Source organism: Bufo gargarizans, chromosome 3 (genome assembly GCF_014858855.1).
Source record: "Bufo gargarizans isolate SCDJY-AF-19 chromosome 3, ASM1485885v1, whole genome shotgun sequence".
NCBI classification, from domain to species: Eukaryota; Metazoa; Chordata; class Amphibia; order Anura; family Bufonidae; genus Bufo; species Bufo gargarizans.
The window spans coordinates 441,923,332-441,948,162 of NC_058082.1; the positions used below are offsets into that span (position 1 = coordinate 441,923,332).

At 43.9% G+C, this 24,831-nt stretch overlaps 1 protein-coding gene across 1 annotated transcript in view; it reads right to left on the reverse strand.

The window, feature by feature from the left end:
* The window catches only part of LOC122930263 (putative helicase MOV-10), a 214,711-nt gene extending 191,816 nt beyond the window's left edge, over window positions 1-22,895 (reverse strand). Inside the window, exons 1-2 of the mRNA XM_044283498.1 lie at window positions 22,850-22,895; window positions 18,209-18,348 (exon numbers count right to left, since the gene is read on the reverse strand). Of these exons, the coding sequence (XP_044139433.1) occupies window positions 18,209-18,342 (134 nt within the window). The 5' untranslated portion in view covers window positions 18,343-18,348; window positions 22,850-22,895. The remainder of the gene's footprint in view (window positions 1-18,208; window positions 18,349-22,849) is intronic.
* Between the last annotated feature and the right edge of the window lie 1,936 nt (window positions 22,896-24,831).

A 24,831-nucleotide genomic window follows, 5' to 3' on the forward strand; every position in this document is an offset into this window, starting at 1 on the left:
AGACGCTCCTGGAGGAGGAGTCCCATAGGAAGGCAATTGAGCAATGTCTCAAGAATTATTTTCAAGAGAATACTGGGAATCTCGCTAGTGGTACATCACTTTGGGAAGCTCATAAGGTGGTGGTCAGAGGAGAGCTCATCAGCTTGGGATCCAGCGCCAAAAAACGTAGGCAGAAACAGTTAGATTCCCTTCTTCAGCAAATCTCCACACTTGAAACCCTCCACAAAAAGACTAGGACGGAAGACACTCTAATTGTCACTAAAGTGCTTGAGACACAAAGTCATTGACCTCCTGAACATTAGAGCAGCTGGGGCCTTGCGGACATTGCGCTTTAAGCAATATCTCCATGGTAACAGAGGTTCCAAGTTGGTATCTAGCCTTATTAAGGGACAAAGAAATAGATCTTTTATTCAGGCTATTAAATCACCCTCGGGCCTCCGACTTATCAACACCCCGGCGATTGCTCAGGAGTTCTGCTCCTTTTATTCGAATTTGTATAATCTCCCGGCACCCCTTAGTACTCAACAAATTGAGGAGCGTACATCGGCTTTTCTCAAATCCATCGATATTCCGAGACTCTCAACAGAGGAAGTGCATCAGTTGCTACAACCAGTCACAATAGAAGAAGCGGATAAAGTCCTTATGTCTATCCCTACGGGTAAAAGCCCCGGGCCTGATGGGTTCCCAATTTCTTATTATAAGAAGTATAAAGATATTCTAACCCCGCATTTTGTTGATGCGTGCAATCTCCTCCTCACAGGTGGCTCTCTGACCCCGCAAGCCCAGGAGGCACATATAACGATCATCCATAAGGAAGGAAAGGATAAGGAGGTTTGCAGTAGCTACAGGCCAATCTCACTACTGAATACTGACTTGAAGTGGTGGGCCAAGTTGCTTAACAGCAGGATATCTAAGTTGCTCCCTGGGCTTGTGGGCGAAGAACAAGTGGGATTCGTGGCGGGAAGGGAGGGTAGACATAATGTTAGTAGGGTAGTACACGCGATTACTCATTCGATTAAGGTTGGAGCCCCTCTTGTGCTGTTAGGTACGGATGCGGAGAAGGCGTTCGATAGGGTCAGCTGGGCCTATATGGGTAAGGTGCTGGGGGCCTTTGGTTTTCCGGATAGCTTCATTAGGGCCATATATACTTTATACTCTGCTCCATCCGCGAGAGTGACGGTTAACGGCACCCTATCGAACGCCTTCCAAATTAGAAATGGCACGCGCCAGGGATGTCCTCTGTCTCCTACTTTATTTGTGCTCACCCTAGAGACGCTCCTTCTTAAGTTTCGGCAATCCCCCTTGATCAAAGGAGTGAAAATCAGCAATTACACCCACAAGATGGCCGCCTTCGCGGATGATTTGCTGCTTCTGATGACTAATCCTGAAGAGGCTCTGCCGGAGGTTATGCGGATTTTTGAATCCTTCGGGGTTATATCTAACTTTAAGATTAATTTTGATAAGTCGGAGGCCCTTGGTGTTTCCCTCCCGACTGCTTTACGTAATAGAGTCAAAGCCCTCACGCCATTTAAATGGCCCACTCAGGCAATTAAGTACCTAGGGGTAATGATACCGATGGATCCCAAGCTGATGTTTAGACTCAACTTCCCTCCGCTGCTTTCCAAGGTCACCTCTGTTCTTTCTAAAAGTAGCTCTCCTTTCCTCACCTGGTTAGGCAGGAAAAATGTTCTTACCACTTATATATTGCCGCTGATTATGTATACCTTAAGAACTCTTCCCATTACCATTCCAGCTAGCTTCATTAACAAACTGCAGGCCACCATGAGCAAATATCTATGGGATAAGGGCCGTCCTAGGATGTCCTTCCGCCTTCTTTCCCGCAGAAGGAAAGCGGGGGGTATCTCCTTACCTGATTTGTCAACCTATATACAGGCTATCGGCTTAGAGAGATGGCTTAGATTGGCCAGGCGAGAGACGAACTGTATGCATATTGACCTAGAATTAGCACTGTTGGGTAAAGAAGCTTTTCACAATTTGTGGGCGCCTAGGAGGGCAGGGGAGGGACTTAAGGTTGAGAGTGAGCTGAACTAGAGGGTTGTTCCATGTATGCCATAAGGCTGTGGCTTTAGCCTCTACTCAGGGTCAGATATCTCCACTTGCCCCTATTTCAGTTATTCCCACACTCCTGTATCCGCAAATTAAGTCTCCTTCAGATATTTGGCTAGCGCTTTCGCATCATAGAATAGGAGACTTGAAGAAGCTTCAAACCTCATCTGACTTCTACACTGTCCTCTCAGGTGATACGACCCCTAGTTCAGATTTCATCCAGAAAATGGACTTTGAAAGTACTTGCAGGCAGTTTTTGTCCTCTAGGTTCTTCTCGACCCCAGACCCGTCGTGGTTAGAGAATTACGTATTATTACCTAGTTTGCCCCATAAATGCACCACTCTCATCTATAGACAGATTTTACTCGCGAGAGATTCTAATGTACCGCCAGTGGGTAGCAGAATGGGGTAAAGAACTCCAAATTGAGTTTGACGACGCTGATAGTTAGATGGATTCAAAACGCTTCGCATGGCTTCTCTAAATGTATAAAGGTTCAGGAGAACTCTGTCAAGACGGCGCTGAGGTGGTATAGAACGCCCGAGTACCTTTTCAAAATTGGGATTCTTTCTTCAAATCTTTGCTGGAGGTGTAATGCCGGCACTGGCTCTCTATCCCACATCTGGTGGACCTGTCCGGCCATCAAGCCTTTCTGGGACGGTGTTGAATCCGCCATTAATGTAATCTGCACGACGACACTAAAACTCTCAGCCCAGCTGATCTTACTCTGGTTGCCTACCCTAGACTTTCGTCCGGGGAAAAACAACCTGGCTACGCATCTGATCATGGCCGCGAAGCTTTTGATCCCAGTAAAGTGGAGATCAACTGATCCACCATCATTGGGGATGTGGCGGGACAGGGTCCATCAGATGTGCCAGATGGAGGAATTGATAGGGTGGACGTACCATAGCAGAGACAGGTTTCTGCAGCTATGGCAACCTTGGTTAAAATATAGAACCGATCTCCTCAACTCCCAGCTATGGGACTCTGAAGATGATCTGTAACAGATGGCCACTTCTTGATCACCTTCTGCCCGATCTCTGTCTAGCCCGTTATAGTAACCTACCTTGGAGACACTCAGCCAGTATATGTTTGTACCATATCTTAACTTTGACATTATAAATGGTCATGCCTTCACTAATACTGATGTGAGCAACTTTCACAATGCCTAGGGTTGACACAACGTTTGGGCCCTGTTTTTTCCCTAACATTACTGATGTATGTTTGTTTTGTAAGATCGATCGCTTCAGGGGCCCTTTAGCCCTAGACAAGCGGTGATCGCATCCTAGCTTGTATTGTTAGGCAATGCCTTTGATGCTCTGTACTTAAATATGATTGTGATGTGATGCTCGCTTTATTGCGCTTATATTATCTGATGATCTTTGTTTCTCTGATCAATAAAAAGAGATTTCAAACAAAATAATATTTAACACTTGGGACTTGTTAAGGTTCACCTTAAAATTTGAAAGGGCACCAAAATGATCTAATAATGCATGGACAGCTAGGAAGGCCTATGTAGGATTGGTGATGATTAATAATAGGCCATCTGCAAAAGCAGCTTGGGTGTGAATTTCCCGGTGAATCTTGATTCCCTGAACCCTGTTATCTGCCCTGAAGGCTTGTAAAAGAGGTTCCATAGATAGTACGAATAGTAGTGGGGACAGCGGACAACCTTGTCTAGTTCCATTACCAATCTTAAAAGCAGGAGCCAGTATGTTATTCACAAGAACTCGTGCACTAGGGCTATGGTACACTGCCATTACAGCATTGATAAATTCTTCGGGTATATGGAAAGACTGCAGAGCCCTTTTCATGTATATCCAATCTACTCTGTCAAATGCCTTCTTGGCATCAGTGCAGAGAAGGACTACGGGTGTGGAGGTGTTATGTGCATATTGGATAATATTTATAATCTGGCTCGTGTTCATTCGGCCTTCTCGGCCACTTACAAATCCTTGGGCAGCAAATTATAGAACTTGTCCTATTCTTGTCTGTTTTGCAGACAAGAATAGCCTTTTTTTTTACAGTAGGTCCCGCATAAATTGCAGGATGCACACGAACCACATCCACGATTTGCGTTTCGTGACATACACATCATACACGGATTCAGAAGCATGCTTCCATGTGCTTCCAGGTCCATGCCTCTGCATTGCAAATGATTGTCCAAATCTTGCGGATAGCGTACCCAAGTTAATAGGTGTGCACGAAGATGCAGGGTGCACATGGCCTTAGGTTTGGAGATCTGCGGTTTGGTGTCCACAACACGGACACAGCCATCACACGGTCATGTGAACACGTCCTTACGATGTGGTTTTTTCACACATGTGCAGGTACCCTTACTGCACACAAACTTGGTCTGTTATTTTTTGCTCACTAAGGGCTCATGCACACGACTATATGTATTTAGCAGTCAGCAAAAAAACGCATACGATGACGTCCGTTTACATTCCGTATTTTGCGGAACGGAACAGCTGGCCCCTAATAGAACAGTACTGTCCTTGTCCGTAATGTGGACAGAAATAGGACATGTTATATTTTTTGGTGGACATAAGGAAACACGGAAAGAAAATACTTTTGTGTGCATGATCCCTAAAAAAATGCAATAGAAACAGCTTGCAGTTTTTTCCCATGCCACATGCAGTTTTTATGACTTTTTTCACAGCATTTTTTTCTAAGCAACTATTTGAAGTACGCTTATTTGGTATTTTTTTCCTCTATAGATAAGGAGATGTCTAAATGGCTGAAAAAGGCCAAAAACGTAAACGCTTCTGTGGCCCGCATTTTATATTTTCCATTAACTTTCAGCTAACATCTGGAGCTGGCGTTTTTACCACAAAAAAAGTATAAAAATACACAGGTAGAAAAAAGGCACTTGCCTGTGCGCAAGCCGGTCTGAAATGAAATGCGGTTTCCGGGAGCAGGCAGCTCCGAGAACAGCCTCCAGGGGCTGTTCTTTCTTCTTCCTGCAGTACCTGTAAAAGGACCTTCGATGAAGTCATCGCGCTCACCACGTGGTGAAGATGGAAGGTGATTTTGCAGGTCCTGCAGGAAGAAGAAAGCAGACGATACCGCCTGCGCGATCAAGTGGATGAGGTGTCATTTTTTAAATTATTTTTTAACCCTCAAGGGACATTTTACTTAGCATTCTGTATTAAAGAATGCTATTATTTTCCATCATAACTATGTTATGATGGAAAATAATAAAGTGAATGGACCTCATCCCTATTTATTATCATCTCCTTAGCAACCATCTGTGAAAATCGCATTGCATCCGCACTTGCTTGCGGATGCAATGTGATTTTCACACAGCCCCGTTCATTTCTATGGGGCCTGCATTGCATGAAAAACGCAGAATATAGAACATGCTGCAATTTTCACGCAACGCACAGGTGATGCGTGAAAAACATCGCTCATGTACACAGACCCATTGAAATGAATGGCTCAAGATTCAGTGCAGATGCAATGCTTTCACGTCACGCATTGCACCCATGCGGAAAACTCGCCCGTGTGAAAGGGGCCTAAGCCTCATTCACATGTCCGTGTCCATGCTCAAATCCGTGAGAAGGTGGTCAGTGATTCATCCGTGAAGCTGTCCGTCAAGGATCCGTGTTGGGTCCATGTGTGCATTTTTTACTGTCCGTGTGCCATCCGTGTTTCACTGACACTGCACAGCTGAAAAATAATTTTCAAAGCATCTCTTCCTATTGATTCGTGAAACACGGATGGCATCAGTGTTGCATCCGAAGTTTTTACAGACACATAGACTATAATGAGCGTGATGGATCCGTGAAGACGGACAAAATAGAGCATGCATCCATGCTAAAAACACAGACCCACGAACCGTGCTAAAACACTGATGTGTGAATACAAACATTGAAATAAATGGGGACATGTGCTGTCCGTGGAAAACACGTACAGCACACGTCTGTGGAACACAACACATGTGAATGAGGTTTTAGACTGTGTTAACATGCCATGGTTGCCAGACAATTTTGAAGGTAATAAGTTTTTCATGCATCGTGAATGGAAGAGTGTTTGCATAAGGCTGGATTCACATCACTGTTTTGTTTTCCGTTCTTCTAATCAGTCCAAAAAATGGATCCTGCATTTTAAAGGGATTCTGTAATGAGATTTTACCCCTATAACCTAAACATATTCTCATGTTCGGAGTAATAATAAGAATCCTAAGCTGGCATTATTAAACTTCACTTTTGCTCTATTTGCACAAAAAAACAGTTTTTTATAACCTGTCAATCACTCACTTAAGGTGCCTAAGGGGAGGTCCGTTAATACAGGGTGCCCGGCCGCACCCCTCGCCGTCCGATGGCCAGCACCGCCTTCCCTAGCTCAGCGCGCCTCCGCAATCCTTCCCATCCCTCTGCCAGATCCGTGCCTGCACACTAGGCTCAGCCTGATGCGCCGCGGACTCCTGGCAGCAGCTTCATCGCTAATGTCTGTCAGCTACATAACAGTATTTCTGGTGATTAAGTAAATATGTTTTTTGCAGGACTAGAGACACTTGTATAAGTGAAGGGAATGGATAGTCAATAGTTCAAGACTGAAGCTGTAAACCATGGATGTCAAACTCATGGCCCTCCAGATGTTGCAAAACTACAACTCCCATCATTCCCTGATAGCTGTAGTATGCCCAGGCATGATGGGAGTTGTAGTTTTGCAACAGCTGGAGGGCCACGAGTTTGACATCCCTGCTGTAAACCATTTGAAAAACTGCTGTCATTCAGCTAAGGCTATAAAAACTTGTAAACTCTGATTGTTAGCTTAAACTTTAAACATGACTATGGGATTCTACTAGGGAAATCATGTTTTACAATAAATGCCCTTTCCCTGCCCCTTCCTGGATCCTCCCACTGCCCTATCTTCAGCAGAAGATCAGCACACAAAGGAGAAGGCAGTAGCTTCTGCCCAACTACCTCTCTCTGCTATAAGAGCTTAGAAGAACTTGGTGGAACAGCTTCTCGGATTCAACTGTAAGGCCTCTTTCACGCGGGCGAGATTTCTGCGCGGGTGCAATGCGTGAGGTGAACGCATTGCACCTGCACTGAATCCGGACCCATTCACTTCAATGGGGCTGTGCAGATGAGCTGTGAAAATCGCAGCATGCTCTTCTATATTGTGCGTTTTCCACGCAACACAGGCCCCATAGAAGTGAATAGGGGTGCGTGAAAAACGCAAGCATCCGCAAGCAAGTGCGGATGCGGTGCGATTTTCACACACGGTTGCTGGGAGACGATCAGGATGGAGACCTGATCATTATTATTTTCCCTTATGACATGGTTATAAGGGAAAATAATAGCATTCTTAACCCCTTAAGGACATAGGACGTACCGGTATGCCCTATTTCCCGAGTCCTTAGGGACACAGGACGTACCGGTACGTCCTGACTTAAAATCAGAATTCCGGCATCGCGGGGGTTAATCGGAATGGGACGCCGGTGAAATCATTCAGCCGGCATCCCGTAACAACGTATCGGCGATCGCAGAAAACCGCAGGTCAATTCAGACCTGCAGTTTTCTGCGTTTCCGGTCCATTCGGGTGTCCTGTGACCCGATGAACCGGCAAAAGACTGCGATCGGTGTAATTATACACCACCAATCGCAGTCCGAGGATTTGAGGAGGCGGTGCTGGCCCTGGTGCTGAACACTGCTATCCAGGGTGCTGATTGGTGCAGGGGAGAGAGGCGCGAGATTCCTGCGCTGGTCTCTCCCCTCCTCTTCCTGTCCAGCACCCTGACCGTGCAGCATCGTCCAGCTCCTTTGTCCCCCTAATCGGCATCCATCACCCTCCTGCACCCATCGCCACCCAGGTAGGTTAGGGTCAGTGAGGGAGAGGCACCGTTAGGCAGGGAAAGAAGGGAAAAGTAAGTTAGGAAAAAATAAAAGTACTTTTATTCCAAACTTCCATCTATCCATCTAACCCTAACCCAGACCCCCCCCTGCCACTTGCCCGCCCCCCTCCCCCACCAAATAAGTCCACCAGAGCCCCCTGCCGATGAACTTAGCTGGTGTCCCCCAGTGGACTTTGAGCCTGAGATTCCGGATTTTGCTGGCAATCCTGGAATCCAGATTCCCACAGTGGGGTTTACTGAAATAGACTATTTTAGTTTTTTTTTTTCAGTAACCCACTGGTAAATTTGATGGTGGAGCAGACGAATCTGTACGCCCAACAGTTCGTCGCTCAAAACCCAGGCTCAGTTTTGGCTAGACCTGATGGCTGGACGCCGGTCAGTGCAGCCGAAATGAGGACATTATGGGGCCTCGTGCTGCATATGGGTCTAGTCCAAAAACCCAGTGTCAGGCAATACTGGAGTGGGGACATCCTGTGCGCTTACTGGCCGGCACTTTTTAGCGTCCATCCACTGTTAGCGCATCGCCCGCCCCACCGCTGTACCGCTGATCAGCAAGTTTTAACTTTTTTTTTTTCCTAACACTTGCCCTTTTTTTTTTGCCTTTTTTAGTACGCGAACACCCGTTGCCCTCACACACACGCACATATAATAAAGTTTTCCACACACGCACACCTACACGCACACACACCCATGGCCCGCCGGATGTTCTCGGCCGAGGAGGCATACGCCCAGATTGCCTCCGACTCTGAGAGCCCCAGTGAGGATGAGAATGACCCCACATTCCTTTTATCATCCGCATCCTCCTCATCATCATCGGATGACGATGAGCCACCAAGGCGGCGGAGCTGGACGCCGGTCAGTGGAGCCGAAATGAGGACATTATGGGGCCTCGTGCTGCATATGGGTCTAGTCCAAAAACCCAGTGTCAGGCAATACTGGAGTGGGGACATCCTGTACCAGACCCCACTGTACAGTATGGTCATGACACGTTCCCGGTTTGAGGCCATCCGGAAATGTCTGCATTATTCCGATAATGCAGCATGTCCACCCCGAGGTGATCCTGCCTATGACCGGCTGTATAAGATACGGCCGGTCATCGATCACTTTGGGGCCACATTTCAGCAGGCCTACGTACCTGGAAGGGAGGTCGCGGTTGATGAGTCTCTCGTTGCGTTCAAGGGGAGACTCAGTTTCCGCCAATATATTCCCACAAAGCGGGCGAGGTATGGCGTGAAGCTATACAAAATTTTTGAGAGTACCTCAGGGTACACTTACAAATTTCGTGTGTACGAGGGGCGAGATTCCCTTATTCAACCCCCAGAATGTCCCCCCACTCTGGGTGTTAGCGGGAAACTTGTGTGGGACCTTATGTACCCACTGCTGGATAAGGGTTACCACTTGTACGTGGATAACTTTTATACCAGCATTCCCTTGTTCAGGTCCCTTGCCGCCAGATCCACGTTCGCTTGTGGGACCGTGCGGAAAAATCAACGCGGCCTCCCTACCTACCCCCTCCAGGTACCTATCCCCAGGGGTGAGACCCGTGCACTTACCAGTGGAAACCTGTTGCTGGTCAGGTATAAGGACAAGAGGGATGTCCTTATGCTGTCCACAATCCACGGTAACAGCACCACCCCAGTCTCTGGGCGAGGTACCACGGCAACGGTCCTCAAGCCCGATTGTATCGTCGACTACAATCGGTATATGGGAGGAGTTGATCTCTCTGATCAAGTCCTCACGCCATATAACGCCATGCGCAAAACCCGGGCATGGTACAAAAAAGTTGCGGTCTACTTGGTACAGGTTGCCATGTACAACTCTTTTGTACTATCCCGAAGCGCTGGCAGCACAGGGACATTCCTCCAATTCTATGAGGCAGTCCTCAAGGACCTGATCTTTTCGAACCGGGAAAGAGCAGGCCGGAGTACCTCGGGAACTGGAGGCGCCCGGATCGTCCCTGGCCAACACTTTCCAGGTGTAGTCCCCCATACTGGAAAGAAGGGACGAACCCCAAAAAAGTGCAGAGTGTCTCACAAGAGGGGGATACGGAAGGACACCACTACTCAATGTGACACGTGCCCTGATCATCCGGGCCTCTGCATTATCGATTGCTTCAAGGAGTATCACACTTCCATGGAGTACTAAATTTGTATAATCCCCAACAGTCCACTAGAGATATATTCTAGAGATATATTCTGGCTCTCAGACTTTGGAGACACAGAAACAATTTTTCTTTCCCCAAAAAATATTAGTTTTAGTGCAGGCATCCTCAAACTGCGGCCCTCCAGATGTTGTAAAACTATAACTCCCAGCATGCCCAGACAACCTACAGCCATCAGCAGGGCATGGTGGGAATTGTAGTTTTACAACATCTGGAGGGCCGCAGTTTTAGGATGCCTGCTTAGTGTCTCCAAAGTCTGAGAGCCATACATATTGGGCATCGTCGCATGCGTAAAAGTCGTCGCTATAAAAATAACCTTTGACCAAACGCCTCGGATGAACGGTGTTAAAAATATAAAATAAAAACTGTGCCAAAACACCAATTTTTGGGCAAAATTTCAATTTGAATCCATTTTGCCGGTAATAAAGCAAGGGTTAACAGCCAAACAAAACTAAATATTTATTGCCCCGATTCTGTCGTTTGCAGAAACACCCCATATGTGGTCGTAAATGGCTATATAGCCGCACGGCAGGGCATAGAACGAAGGGAACTCCATACGGTTTCTGGAAGGCAGATTTTGATGGACAGTTTTTTTTTTTTGACACCATGTCCCATTAGAAGCCCCCCCCCCCTGATGTAGCCTAGACTAGAAACTCCAAAAAAGTGACCCCATCTAAGAAACTACACCCCTCAAGGTATTCAAAAGTTACTTTACAAACTATGTTAACCCTTTAGGTGTTCCACAAAACTAAATAGCGAATGTAGAAACAATTTTAGAATTTAATTTTTTTGTTACATTGCCTCAAAAAAGAGTAATATAGAGCAACCAAAAATCTAATTTACCCCAAAAATAGTCCCAAAACAACAACCACCTTATCCCGTAGTTTCCTAGATGGGGTCACTTTTATTGAGTTTCTACTCTAGTGGTGCATCAGGGGGCTTGAAAGGGTACATGGTGTAAATAAACCAGTCCAGCAAAATCTGCCTTCCAAAAACCATATGACGTTTATATAGGGTGTTTCTGCAAACTACAGAATCAGGGCAACCCATTTTGAGTGGAAAAAATTGATTATATTGGAAAATTTTCCAAAAAATTGAAATTTCAAAATTGTTTCTCCATCTGCCATTAACTCTTGTGGAACACCTAAAGGGTTAACAAAGTTTGTAAACCCAGTTTTGAATACCTTGAGGGGTGTACTTTCTTAGATGGAGTAACTTTTTTGAAATTTCTATTCTAGGGGTGCAACAGGGGGCTTCAAATGGGACATGGTATAAACAAAACCAGTCCTGCAAAATCTGCCTTCCAAAACCCATATGGTCTTCCCCTCCTTCTATGTGCTACCGTTCGGCCAAACAGTAGTTTACGACCACATATGGGGTGTTTTTGCAAACTACAGAATCAGGGCAACCCATTTTGAGTGTTGTTTGGCAGTTAACCCTTGTTTTACTCCTGGAAAAAATTGATTATATTGGAAAATTTTCCAAAAAATTGAAATTTCAAAATTGTTTCTCCATCTGCCATTAACTCTTGTGGAACACCTAAAGGGTTAACAAAGTTTGTAAACCCAGTTTTGAATACCTTGAGGGGTGTACTTTCTTAGATGGAGTCACTTTTTGAAATTTCTATTCTAGGGGTGCAACAGGGGGCTTCAAATGGGACATGGTATAAACAAAACCAGTCCTGCAAAATCTGCCTTCCAAAACCCATATGGTGTTCCCCTCCTTCTATGTGCTACCGTTCGGCCAAACAGTAGTTTACGACCACATATGGGGTGTTTTTGTAAACTACAGAATCAGGGCAACCCATTTTGAGTGTTGTTTGGCAGTTAACCCTTGTTTTAGTCCTGGAAAAAATTGATTATATTGGAAAATTTTCCAAAAAATTTAAATTTCTAAATTGTTTCTCCATCTGCCATTAACTCTTGTGGAACACCTAAAGGGTTAATAAAGTTCGAAAAAACAGTTTTGAATACCTTGAGGGGTGTAGTTTCTAGAATGGAAAGGTTTGGGAGGTTTCTATTATCTAAGCCTCACTACGCTCGTCACATGATCCATCACCATGGTAAAAGATCATGTGATGGACCATGTGATGAGCGCAGTGACGTCATCAAAGGTCCTATTCCTCAAAAGAAGAAGACAGAAGAGAAGCCGGGCTGCGCGAACAAGTGGATTAAGGTGAGTTAAATAACTTAATTTTTTTATTTTAACCCCTCCAGCCCTATTGTACTATGCATTCTGTATTAAGAATGCTATTATTTTCCCTCATAACTAATACAATCTACACAACACCTAACCCAAACCCGAAGAAGTTCGGGTTTGGATACTAAACATGCCGATTTTTCTCCCGTGCATGTAAAACGCATTACAATGTTTTGCACTCACGCTGAAAAATCGAACATGTTCCTGCAACGCACCCGCATCTTTTTCCGCAACGCCCCTGTGAAACCAGCCTAAGTGTTTATATTTATTTTCAAACCAGCATGGCTGCTTGTCTGTATGAGGGAAGACTGTGCACATGTTTCTGAATAAAACTGGCTATCTGTAGGTTTGTAAGTGTGGTGCAGCAATGTATGAATGTTTATGTATAGTGAAGATTGTTTATATGCTCTGAGTACTAAAATGTAGGCTCTGTGTTGTCTGTGTGTGTGTACAGTACATGTCTGTGCATGTTTTTCTGTATAGGACAAAACGTGTCTAAGTTTAGTGCTGGGCTATATAGCTTATTTGTATGTATAAAGCCATGTACGTACAACTTACAAGACTGTGTATGTTGATATTAAAAATCTAATTATATGCCAGTATATTTTATATTTTAGGGAAAGAGGCATACTAAACAATGGCAAAAAGACTGTCAACAACAAACACGACAAAGTCTACTGTTTATGAGCACTTTGCATTATCAAATGATGGAGTCTGATTTAAGAACCTCTATGAAAGAGGATCTGCAGAGGCAATTCTCTTCCTTAGAACTCTACATTGAATGTAGAAAAATCTGCATGTTTGGTACCCAGACCCGAACCCGGACTTCTTCACAGAAGTTCGGATTTGGGTTACGTGTTCTGTAGATTTTTTTTGTTATTTTCCCTTATAACATGGTTATAAGGGAAAATAATAGCATTCTTAAAACAGAACGCTAAGTAAATTAGGGATGGAGAGGTTAAAAAGAAATGATAATAAAACTCACCTCATCCACTTGTTTGCGCATGATGGATCATGTGATGGACCATGTGATGAACGCAGTGACGTCATCAAAGGTCCTTTTCCTCCCAGGTCATCAAAGAAGAAGAAAGAAGATGAGCCAGGCTGCGCAAACAAGTGGATGAGGTGAGTTTTATTTTATTTTTATTTTTTTAACCCCTCCATCCCTAATTTACTTAATTATGTTATAAGGGAAAATAATAAAGATCGTGTCCCCATCCCGATCGTCACCTAGCAACCATGTGTGAAAATCGCACCACATCTGCATTTTCTTTTCACGCAGCCCCATTCACTTTCTATAGGGCCTGCATTGCGTGAAAAACGCACAATATAGAGCCTGCGAAAGGGCCTAAGTGTTCATGCTGCAATTCTTATTTTGGCCACCAGATGGCAGGCCAGGATAAGAAATGACGAACTTCTAGTTTAAATGTCATCTTAAAAATCCCTGATAGAACAAAATCAAAAATTAAAAAACATTATTTATACATAAAAAAATTAATTTAAATCACCCCCCTTTCCGTATAATTAAAAAATAAATACCTAAATAACAATAAATATACACATCATTGGTATCATAGCGACCGAAAACGCGCATACTATTAAAAAAATATGTATTAAATTCTAATACGGCGAATGGCGTAATGGAAAAAAGGGTCAAAATGGCCAATTTGCCATTTTTTCAATGCTTCTCTTACCCAAAAAATTTAATAAAATGTAATTAAAAAGTCATGCACACATCAATGGAGGGACGGCTTTAATACACGGAGTCTGGGATGCAATGAAGGCGTTCTTGAGGGGAGTCTTGATAAAGGAAATTAGTAAGCATAAATTTAAGTCTAGAGAGGCTGATGTTGAAGCACATGTCCTGGTGGCCGAGGCTGAAAGGGAGTTTGGTCGATCCCCTACTCTGATTAATAGCGAGGCTCTGGCGGTAGCTCAGGAACAGTTGAGGTGCCATTTAGTGCAGGCCGCAGAAAGGAAACGTAGTTTTTATCGTCAAAGATCTTTTGAGGAGGGTGAGAAGGTAGGTCATCTGCTGTCGATTGTTTCCCAGGCCCAGAGAGGTTCCTCTTGCATTCAGGAACTGAGAGATGGAATGGGGAATAGTAGTCAGGATACAAAAGGAATATTGGATATTTAAAAAAGTTTTTATGTGTCTCTATATGCCTCCACTGTCTCTAGCTCGGAGGAGGTTTTGACCGCCTTCTTGACGGAGGCACAGTTATCAGTGCTGTCAGACGTGGATAGAGAAAGGTTGGAGGAGCCGATCTCACTCGAAGAACTGGAGGCCGCACTTGGGGGTATGGCGAATGGTAAGGCTCCGGGGGCAGATGGCCTACCAGTGGAGGTATATAAGAAGTTGCAGGGGGTACTACTCCCCGAGTTGCTCAAGGTGCTTGAACATTCACTGGAGGCGGGTTCGCTACCACATTCTATGCAGGAGGCTATCATTGTAGTTATTCCTAAGCCTGGGAAGGATCCCAAACTACCAGATTCTTATAGACCAATTTCGCTTTTAACAGCGGATGTAAAGCTCCTAGCAAAGGTGTTGGCGAACAGGTTGTCCAGAGTGATTTTGACCATTGTGCATCCGGATCAGACGGGCTTTATGCCTGGGAAATCGACTGTTATAAATATCCGCCGATTATATGCTAGCCTGAACATTCCGGCATATAATTGTGGAGGGGGGGCCTTGCTTGCTCTTGACGCCGCCAAGGCGTTTGATAGTTTGGAGTGGAACTACCTGTGGGGGGTCTTGAGAGTCATGGGTTTCGGTATGCGGTTCATTCAGTAGGTAAGGGTGCTGTACTCAAGTCCCAGGGCAAGAATTAGAGCTAATGGGAGGTTGTCAGATAGCTTTGCTTTGGCCAGAAGCACCAGACAGGGGTGCCCACTGTCGCCCTTGTTGTTTGCTCTAGCAATAGAGCCGCTTGCGGCCTTTATTCGCCTGTCACCGAATATTGTTGGGTTTCTGTATGGTGGGGTCCATAATAAAGTGGCTATGTACGCTGATGACACTGTTATTCTTGGGCGATACTGGGACATCCCTGGATGCGGCCATGGCGTTAATAGACAGATTTGGGTGCTTTTCTGGGCTACAAATAAATTGGCAGAAGTCCGCTTTGATGCCGGTTGATGGGCAGCCCCTGTCAGGTGGGCATGTAGATAGTTTGGTCCCCTGGGTAGATAAATTCAAATATTTATGGTTGCATATAACGCCTAGACTGTCAGATTTTGAAGACCTCAATTTGACTCCGCTGCTAGCCACTTTTAGACTAAAGGTGAGGACATGGTGTAGACTCTTCTTATCGGTAGTGGGTAGAGTAAACCTTTTAAAGATGGTAATGATGGTAATGATGCCCCAGCTGCTTTATGTATTGAACAATGCTCCCGTGTGGATTCCTCTGGATAGATTTAGGAGAATACACTCTATGTTTAGGGATCTGATTTGGAAGTACGGTCAGGATAGAATTAAGCTGGAGACGTTGCAATATCCTAAGTCTGAAGGAGGTTTGGCTGTTCCTAATGCATGGATCTATTTCTTAGCTTCCCAATGTCAGCACTTTAAGGGATGGATTGACTTCCAGTTGCCGGATGTGACGGGACAGATATTGCAACACTGGGTGGGCAGTCGGGACCTTATGTGTATTCTGGAGGGGTTGGGAATGCATGTGGGGAGAGGGAAGGTCTTGCTTATCGACCTTATGAAGAAAGTTTGGGCGAAGGTGAAGCAGCTTCGAGGTATGGGTGGTGTCTGTGAGCTTTCCCCATTTAGGAATAATAACTTGTCAGAATTCTTATTTTTGTCAGGGCTGCGGAATTGGGAATCTCATGGGGTGATCTGCTAGGTTATGGGTATCTTCTATCTAAATTTTGTCCTATGTTTGTGTACGTTGTACGACGTTGTACGGTGATTTTTTTGTGATGATACCATTTGATTCTGCTGTATATTGACTATACTTTTGTGATGAAAAAGAGGCATTGTACTGTCATAACATAAGCTGACTTTTTTTGATCAATAAAAATGATTTGATTAAAAAAAAAAGTCATGCACACTCCAAAATGGTATCAAAAAAAACTACAGACTGTTCTGCAAAAAATGAGCCCCTAAAAAGCTCAATTTGCGGTCCGCAGCACGTTAGTGTGCAGGAGGCCTAAGGCTGGTTTCACATGGGCGTTGCGGAAAGATGCGGATGCCTTGCAGGAACATGCACGATTTTTCTGCACGAGTGCAAAAAATTGTAATGCGTTTTGCACGCGCATGAGAAAAATCGGCATGTTTGGTACCCAAACCCATTGGGTTAGGTGTTGTGCAGACTATTATTTTCCCTTATAACATGGTTATAAGGGAAAATACTAGGATTCTTAATGCAGAATGCATAGTACAATAGGGCTGGAGGGGTTAAAAAATTTTTGGAACTCACCTTAATCCACTTGCTCGCGCAGCCCGGCTTGTCTTCTGTCTTCTTCTTTGAGGAATAGGACCTTTGATAACGTCAACCATGGTGATGGACCATGTGATCAGCGCAGTGATGTCATCAAAGGTCCTTTTCCTGTGCACAGCAAAGATGAAGACAGAAGAGAAGCCGGGCTGCATAATGGAAGCCTGACAAACCCAGAGGGGGGGGATCAGTAAAATTCCATTAGGCCTCTTTCACACGGCCATTGCGGAAACATGTGCGGGTGAGTTGCGGGAACACCCGCGATTTTTACATTGTCATGTGTTTTGCACTCGCGTGAGAAAAATCGCGCATGTTTGGTACCCAAACCAGAACTTCTTCACAGAAGTTCGGGTCTGGGATCGGTGTTCTGTAGATTTTATTATTTTCCCTTATAACATGGTTATAAGGGAAAATAATAGCATTCTGAATACAGAATGCATAGTAAAATAGCGCTGGAGGGGTTAAAAAAAATAAAAAATAATTTAACTCACCTTAGTCCACTTGCTCGCATAGCCGGCATCTCCTTCTGTCTTCATCTTAGCTTTGTGTAGCAACAGGACCTGTGGTGACGTCACTCCGGTTATCACATGATCTATCACCATGGTAAAAGATCATGTGATGACTGTGACGTCACCAAAGGTCCTTGTTGCTACACACAGCTAAGATCAAGACAGAAGGAGATGCCGGGCTGCGTGAGCAAGTGGATTAAGGTGAGTTAAATTTATTTTATTTTTTTTAACCCCTCCAGCACTATTTTACTATGCATTCTGTATTCAGAATGCTATTATTTTCCCTTATAACCATGTTATAAGGGAAAATAATAATGATCGGGTCTCGCGCATCGCATCCGCGCGGAATACTCGCCCGAGTGAAAGGGGCCTTAATCTGGCATGAATCTTAAAAACGTGGGACTATGAATTATTCTAAATTACTAGATAGTCAGAAAAATGTAGCAACTTGAGGGAGATTAAAATAAAACATTATAGGGTAAAAAAAAAAAATTTCAAATACCTGCTATATCAATACTCTTCTATTTCCACGTCATGTGCCCTACTGCTGCCCAGCGTAGTGACGTAATTAATCACTAGGGGCCTCACGTTATCACTTTTTATTCCAAACAAAGAAGCTTGATGGTGTGGAAACAGTATAGGTAATGCAATTATATTACAAAGTTATTAAAGCCCACAAAATCCCCCAAACCCTTTAATAAAAAATATGCCATCAGTATGTCATAATTGGATATCTATGTTCAGAATTTCTGGATTATCAAATGACAGATTAAAGGGAGAAATTTGTATGTGTACTGGTTGGGCACCTGATTTGAACTTGTCAATCAATTAACTTGCTACTTTCAATAATTGACCGACATGAGAATAATAATAATAATTAATAATAATATTCTGTTAGTTGGTTCTTTCTGATTCTTCCACACACAGCACATCACATATTGCTACAGTAATAAGAAAAGTTCTTACTGTATTTTGAATTCACCATAGATACTTCTCAGTTCTTCTTTACTGGTGACATTCATTCTGCCTGTGTCATTTAGATGTTGTAGAAATTTCTCTGCAGCGTCTTTCAGTTCTCTCATCCTGTACTTAGGAGCCATGTTCTCCTGTGAGTTAAGATTGTATGAAGTATAAGTGACAAGTATCCTTTGGTGGTAGGTCAGGTATCACTGAAAAATATATTTATATATACACAAAGGAGGTGTGGCAGGGAGAGAGCGAAGATCTCAAGAAATGAAAGTGAAACTTATCATGTGTCATGACTCACTTACAAGTGACTCCTAGGCAAAATTCCACGGCACACAAAATGATTCTGAATTTTCATCCAATATTTTATTCATGCGTATAAAGTAGATCCAGGCAGAGTCCGGGCAATGAATGGTAGACATACTGTATGTAACAAAGTGATGGTGTAGTAACTTCAAGATCATGCTGATTAAAACGATACCTTTACTTTGTCTGTATGTTCAATCACTTCTCGAGAAAATCAGCAAGTATGAGCACCAAGAGGCTGGCTGGAGCCCTTGGAGCACATGCCCACCTTCCCCTTCATTGACAGGGCTAGACCTCTCATCAAGCTCTGTATTCTCATGCCTGCAGCAAGTTAGCTCAGTGACTTGGAGCTTGTGAAGTAGATCTGATGCTGCTTAATGAGCTCATCAAATCCATTGCATAAGTGCTGAATTGGCTTTGCACAGTGGATCAGATGAGCCCGGGAAGCAGCATCAGATCCACTTCAGAATTGTCAAGACACTGAGCTGACGGCACAGACGCGATAATACAGGGCAAGATGAAAGATCTAGCCCTGTCAAGCAGAGCACAGGGGCATTGCCAAATCAGTGCTCCAAGGGCTCAGGTCAGCTCCTTTGTGCTCAAACTTACTAATTTGCATATACATAAAACCGCAAATATCTTGGTAGCAATTGAACATGAAGATAAAAGAAAGGTATTGTTTTATTCAGCATAATCAACCTTACCAGGTAGTATGCCTGGTTTAACCCCTTGGTGACTTCCGGAGCACATTAGGGCGGAAGTCCTCACTTGGCGCCCACTCACAAGTGCAGCAGGCGCCATAGACGCTGGGTTTCTGCTGTTTCAAACAGCAGAGGCCCAGGGCAAATGCCTGCAATCAGCTATAAGGCCAATTGCTTACATTTTACCCCTCAGATGCTGTGGTCAAATATGACTACGCATCTGAGTGGTGAAGACACGGGAGCCATACGCTCCCGCGGCCGTAACAGTGTTCCCCGGTTAAGGTCGTGGAAGCTGTAATATGCCTGTGATGGCACAGAGCCTCAGGTAGGCTAATATTACAGTGGCACATTTAAAGATACCTATCACTGGTATATTCCAATAAAGGCTTGAAGGTGGCAGCACTGTACTGGAATACAGTGAATGTTGTTTTCTGAAAAAATAAAAAATATAAAAGTTCAAGCCACCCCCTTTCCCCCAAAATCAAAATAAGCAATTAAAAAAAAAAAAAACATCATAGGCATCGCCACTATTACCACATATTTACCACATATGGCAAATGATGCAATGGAAAAAATTCTAAATGGCCAATTCGCCATTTTGTTGTCGCTTCACCTCCCCAAAATTTTTTTATTAAAAGTGATCAAAACTCACTTCAAAATGGTATGACTGAAAAGCACCCCACAAAAATTTAACCCTCACATAGCTCCATACACATAACTACAAAAATATTATAGAGGTTAGAATATAACAATAAAACTAAAAAGTATTCAGTATTAAAACGCTAAGAAAAACTATACAACTGTGGTGTCATTGTAATCGTACTGACCTGGAGAATGAAGGTAACCAGTCAGTTTTACTGCACAGAGAACGCCATCAAATCCATAAGATCCCCATAAAACTGTGGTGGAATTGCGTTTTTTTTCCAATTCCACCCCATTTGGATTTTTTTCCTGCTGTCCACTACTTCATATGCAGTATTAAATGGTGCCATTATAAAGTACAACTTGTCCCACAAAAAAAACAAGCCCTCATACGGCTATGTGAAGGGAAAAATAAAAAGTGAAAAGCGAAACGAAAACTGAGTTTGATCTGCCGAATCATTAGGACAGGGAATCGGGACCCCCACTGATTAGTTAGTTATCCCCTAGTGAATTCTGCTTGCCCTGACTGCTGCCTGTTTCCTGATCACGAGTGTTGACTGATCCCTCAGTGCTTCGCACCAGTGTATCTGACCCCCATGGGTCAGCCACCAAATACACCAGGACTATTCCAAGAGTAAGGGACCTGGTGGCTCCCCTGCAGTGAAGGTCCGATCCCTGTAGAGGGGTTAAAGATGAAGACCAGGGGACCCCCAGGATAACGTCCTTAGATCTAGCCCAAAGCCAAGTCCATTACAACAACTTTTTTTTCCATCGTCATAGCCCTATGCGGGTATGTTTTTTGTGGAATAATTATCTTTCGTGACACCATTCTGGGGTACATTTAATAACTTTTATCAACGTTTTCGGGGATGGTGATGAAAAAAAGCAATTCCTCCATTGTTTTGTGCAATTTAAATTTATGACTTTTACCATGCAACATAACTATCATGTTACTTAATTTTATGGGTCAGTAGTAGGGATGATCGAATCGACTTCGGATGAAACATCCGAAGTCGATTTGTATAAAACGTCGTTCTAATACTGTACGAAGCAGAAGCTCTGTACAGTATTACAATGTATCGGCTGATGAGCCGAAGTTATTGCTTCGCGAAGTCTCGCGAGACTTCGGGGAATAATTTCATAAATTAATTTGTACTATAAAAAAAACATTTCCCGAACTTGTGTTCGGTTCCAAGTGGTACGAAGTCCCTCGTCATTCACACGTCAGTGTTTTCCATCAGTGATTGTGAGCCAAAACCAGGAGTGGAGCCTCCACAGACATGAGGTATAAGGGAAAGATCTGCTCCTGTTCCGTGTTCAGAGCCGCGGCTGGTTTTGACTCAAAATCACTGATGGAAATCACTGACCAAACACTGACGTGTGAATGAGGCTTTAATGTGCCTCTTTGATTGCTAGGTAAGTCATATTTTATGATCATGGATTAATTGATGGCGCCTCCTTCCTAATCTTGCCGCCTCCACATTAATCTGCATGAGGACATAGAAATGAATGGGTCCACAATTCCGTTCCGCAAAATGTGGAACAGGATTGCGGATGTGTGAAAGGACCCTTAAATGTGAATTCCGTTGTCCTCATCCGAATGGATCAGGTAACGGATTTCACACAGGAACTGTGTACGTAACTGAGAAGTTAGGTACAATTATTGTAGGATTATATGTTTAAAAGTCATTTCTATAAAGAAAATAATGTATTGAATGATGTCTCGGTATTTTTTTCAATTTAATAATAAAAATAAGAAAATCGAGGTGTAAAGGGAACCTGTCACCGGGATTTTGTGTATAGAGCTGAGGACATGGGTTGCTAGATGGCCGCTAGCACATCCGCAATATCCAGTCCCCATAGCTCTGTGTGCTTTTATTGTGTAAAAAAAAAACGATTTGATACATATGCAAATTACCCTGAGATGAGTCCTGTACGTGAGATGAGTCAGGGACAGGGCTCATCTCAGGTTAATTTGCATATGCATCAAATCGGGTTTTTAACACAATAAAAGCACACAGAGCTATGGGGACTGGATATTGCGGATGTGCTAGCGGCCATCTAGCAACCCATGTCCTCAGCTCTATACACAAAATCCCGGTGACAGGTTCCCTTTAAATCCAAATCGTCCATAGCTTGAAAAAGAAAAATTTTAGATTTTATTTTTTTGAAAAATCGCCTAGCCCTGCCATGGATCCACAAAATTACGGATACCTTCGATGTGCAAAACACATTTTTCTCACTCCCATCACTAGAAATGACTATTCCATGTCCGCAGTGCAGACAAGCCATGTTCTATAACCTGCGGAACAGACATACAGATGCGGACGGCACACACGTGACATCCATGTCTTTTTTTTTCGCAGACCCATAGAAATGAATGGGTCCAATGTACTATCTGCCCAAAAAAATGCTAATTGGACACAGATGCAAAATACGATTGCATGCATATTACTCTGATGTCCGTGTGGTGTCAGGACCGCACGAGGACGGAATCGGCTTGCTTTTTTTGCATGCAAAATTAACATGCCTCATAGATTTATTAGAAACCACCGCTACGACTTTACATTGAAACAGACATTTTGAGCAGTGCATAGATGAATTTCTAATAAAGTTAGATTTGTTTTTACCATCAATGCGCCATTACAATACGTCAGAAAACGCCTACTAACCGCCACCGCGCTGTTACAGCACAACAATGGGTTAATGAGGGCATTTTCTGACTGGTGCTATAATTGTGGAAACTCCCCAGCCTGCCACTGGCCTTGAGGGCACAGCTCACATGGGCATTCTCTGGCATGCCACCACCCTGGCCATGGGACAGCAGAGGACCTCTGGCCCTGCAGTAATTACAGTGCTGAATAGGTCTTGTATCCATTCCTGATTACCACCTAAAACCAATTCGGCCCCACAGAAAACAGGAAGGCCCCCAGTCAGGGTCTACTGCACCCCCAAGCTCTGCCAGCCCCCACACAAACAATGCACCCCCTACCGAGCTGCAGCCACCAGTCCCTCTGCACGCGGAACCTGCCGGGACACGTTTCCCGCCCTCAGAGCTCAGCAGAACAGAGTGCGCAGCCGCCGCCCCACCCCCCACCTCAGAACCGCGGAGGACTCCATAGTGTGGAGAGCGCTCCTTCTCTCCGTAGTTTACAGCAGGGGATATTTACCACTGGCGGAGCCTTCTTCCCGCTCAGTCTCTGTGTGCGCCCCGCACTGGCAGCTGGCAGGACGCGCTATGTGAGCCTGGCAAAGCGCTGTGGTGACTGGCACCACGTGGTTTCTGAGTCTGGCACAAGAACTATATATTGCAGCTGCCACAAACATGTTGCAAAACGATCGGGGGGGGGGAGCTTTAACCCCTTTAACAGCCAGTGCACTGAACCTGAATAACCATGACTATTTTAAAGGGCTTCTGTCAGCCCACTAAACCGTTTTTTGGTTAATAATAATCCCTATACTGCGAGCTCTGCATACATAAGCTAAATATTCATTTTGGTTCAGTAGAATTTGATAAAAAGCTATTTTTATAATATGTAAATTACCTTGCTACCAGCAAGTAGGGCGGCTACTTGCTGGTAGCACCCGCATCCTCCGATCCTAATGACGCCCCCTCCGCTGTGTGATTGACAGGGCCAGGGAACGGAATCGTTCTCTGCTGGCCCTGTTTGAATTCCAAATATCGCGCCTGCGCCGATTAACCACTTCAACCCCGCTAGCTGAAACCCCCTTAATGACCAGGCCACTTTTTACACTTTTGCACTACACTACTTTCACCGTTTATTGCTCGGTGATGCAACTTACCACCCAAATAAATTTTACCTCCTTTTCTTTCTAATAGAGCTTTCATTTGGTGGTATTTCATTGCTGCTGACATTTTTACTTTTTTTGTTATTAATCGAAATTTAACGATTTTTTTGCAAAAAAATTACATTTTTCACTTTCAGTTGTAAAATTTTGCAAAAAAAAACGACATCCATATATACATTTATTGTTCTACATGTCTTTGATAAAAAAATAAATGGTTTGGGTAAAAGTTATAGCGTTTACAAACTATGGTACAAAAATGTGAATTTCTACTTTTTGAAACAGCTCTGACTTTCTGAGCACCTGTCATGTTTCCTTAGGTTCTACAATGCCCAGACAGTACAAACACCCCACAAATGACCCCATTTCGGAAAGTAGACACCCTAAGGTATTCACTGATGGGCATAGTGAGTTCATAGAACTTTTTATTTTTTGTCACAAGTTAGCGGAAAATGATGATTTATTTTATTTTTTTCTTACAAAGTCTCATATTCCACTAACTTGTGACAAAAAATAAAAAATTCTAGGAACTCGCCATGCCCCTCACGGAATACCCTGAGGTGTCTTCTTTCCAAAATGGGGTCACTTGTGGGGTAGTTATACTGCCCTGGCATTTTAGGGGCCCATATTCGTGAGAAGTAGTTTGCAATCAAAATCTGTAAAAAATGACCGGTGAAATCCGAAAGGTGCTCTTTGGAATGTGTGCCCCTTTGCCCACCTAGGCTGCAAAAAAGTGTCACACATCTGGTATCGCCGTACTCAGGAGAAGTTGGGGAATGTGTTTTGGGGTGTCATTTTATATATACCCATGCTGGGTGAGATAAATATCTTGGTCAAATGCCAACTTTGTATAAAAAAATGGGAAATGTCTTATACCAAGATATTTCTCTCACCCAGCATGGGTATATGTAAAATGACACCCCAAAACACATTCCACAACTTCTCCCAAGTACGGCGATACCAGATGTGTGACACTTTTTTGCAGCCTAGGTGGGCAAAGGGGCACACAACACATTCCAAAGAGCACCTTTCGGATTTCACCGGTCATTTTTTACAGATTTTGATTGCAAACTACTTCTCACGCATATGGGCCCCTAGAATGCCAGGGCAGTATAACTATCCCACAAGTGACCCCATTTTGGAAAGAAGACACCCCAGGGTGTTCCG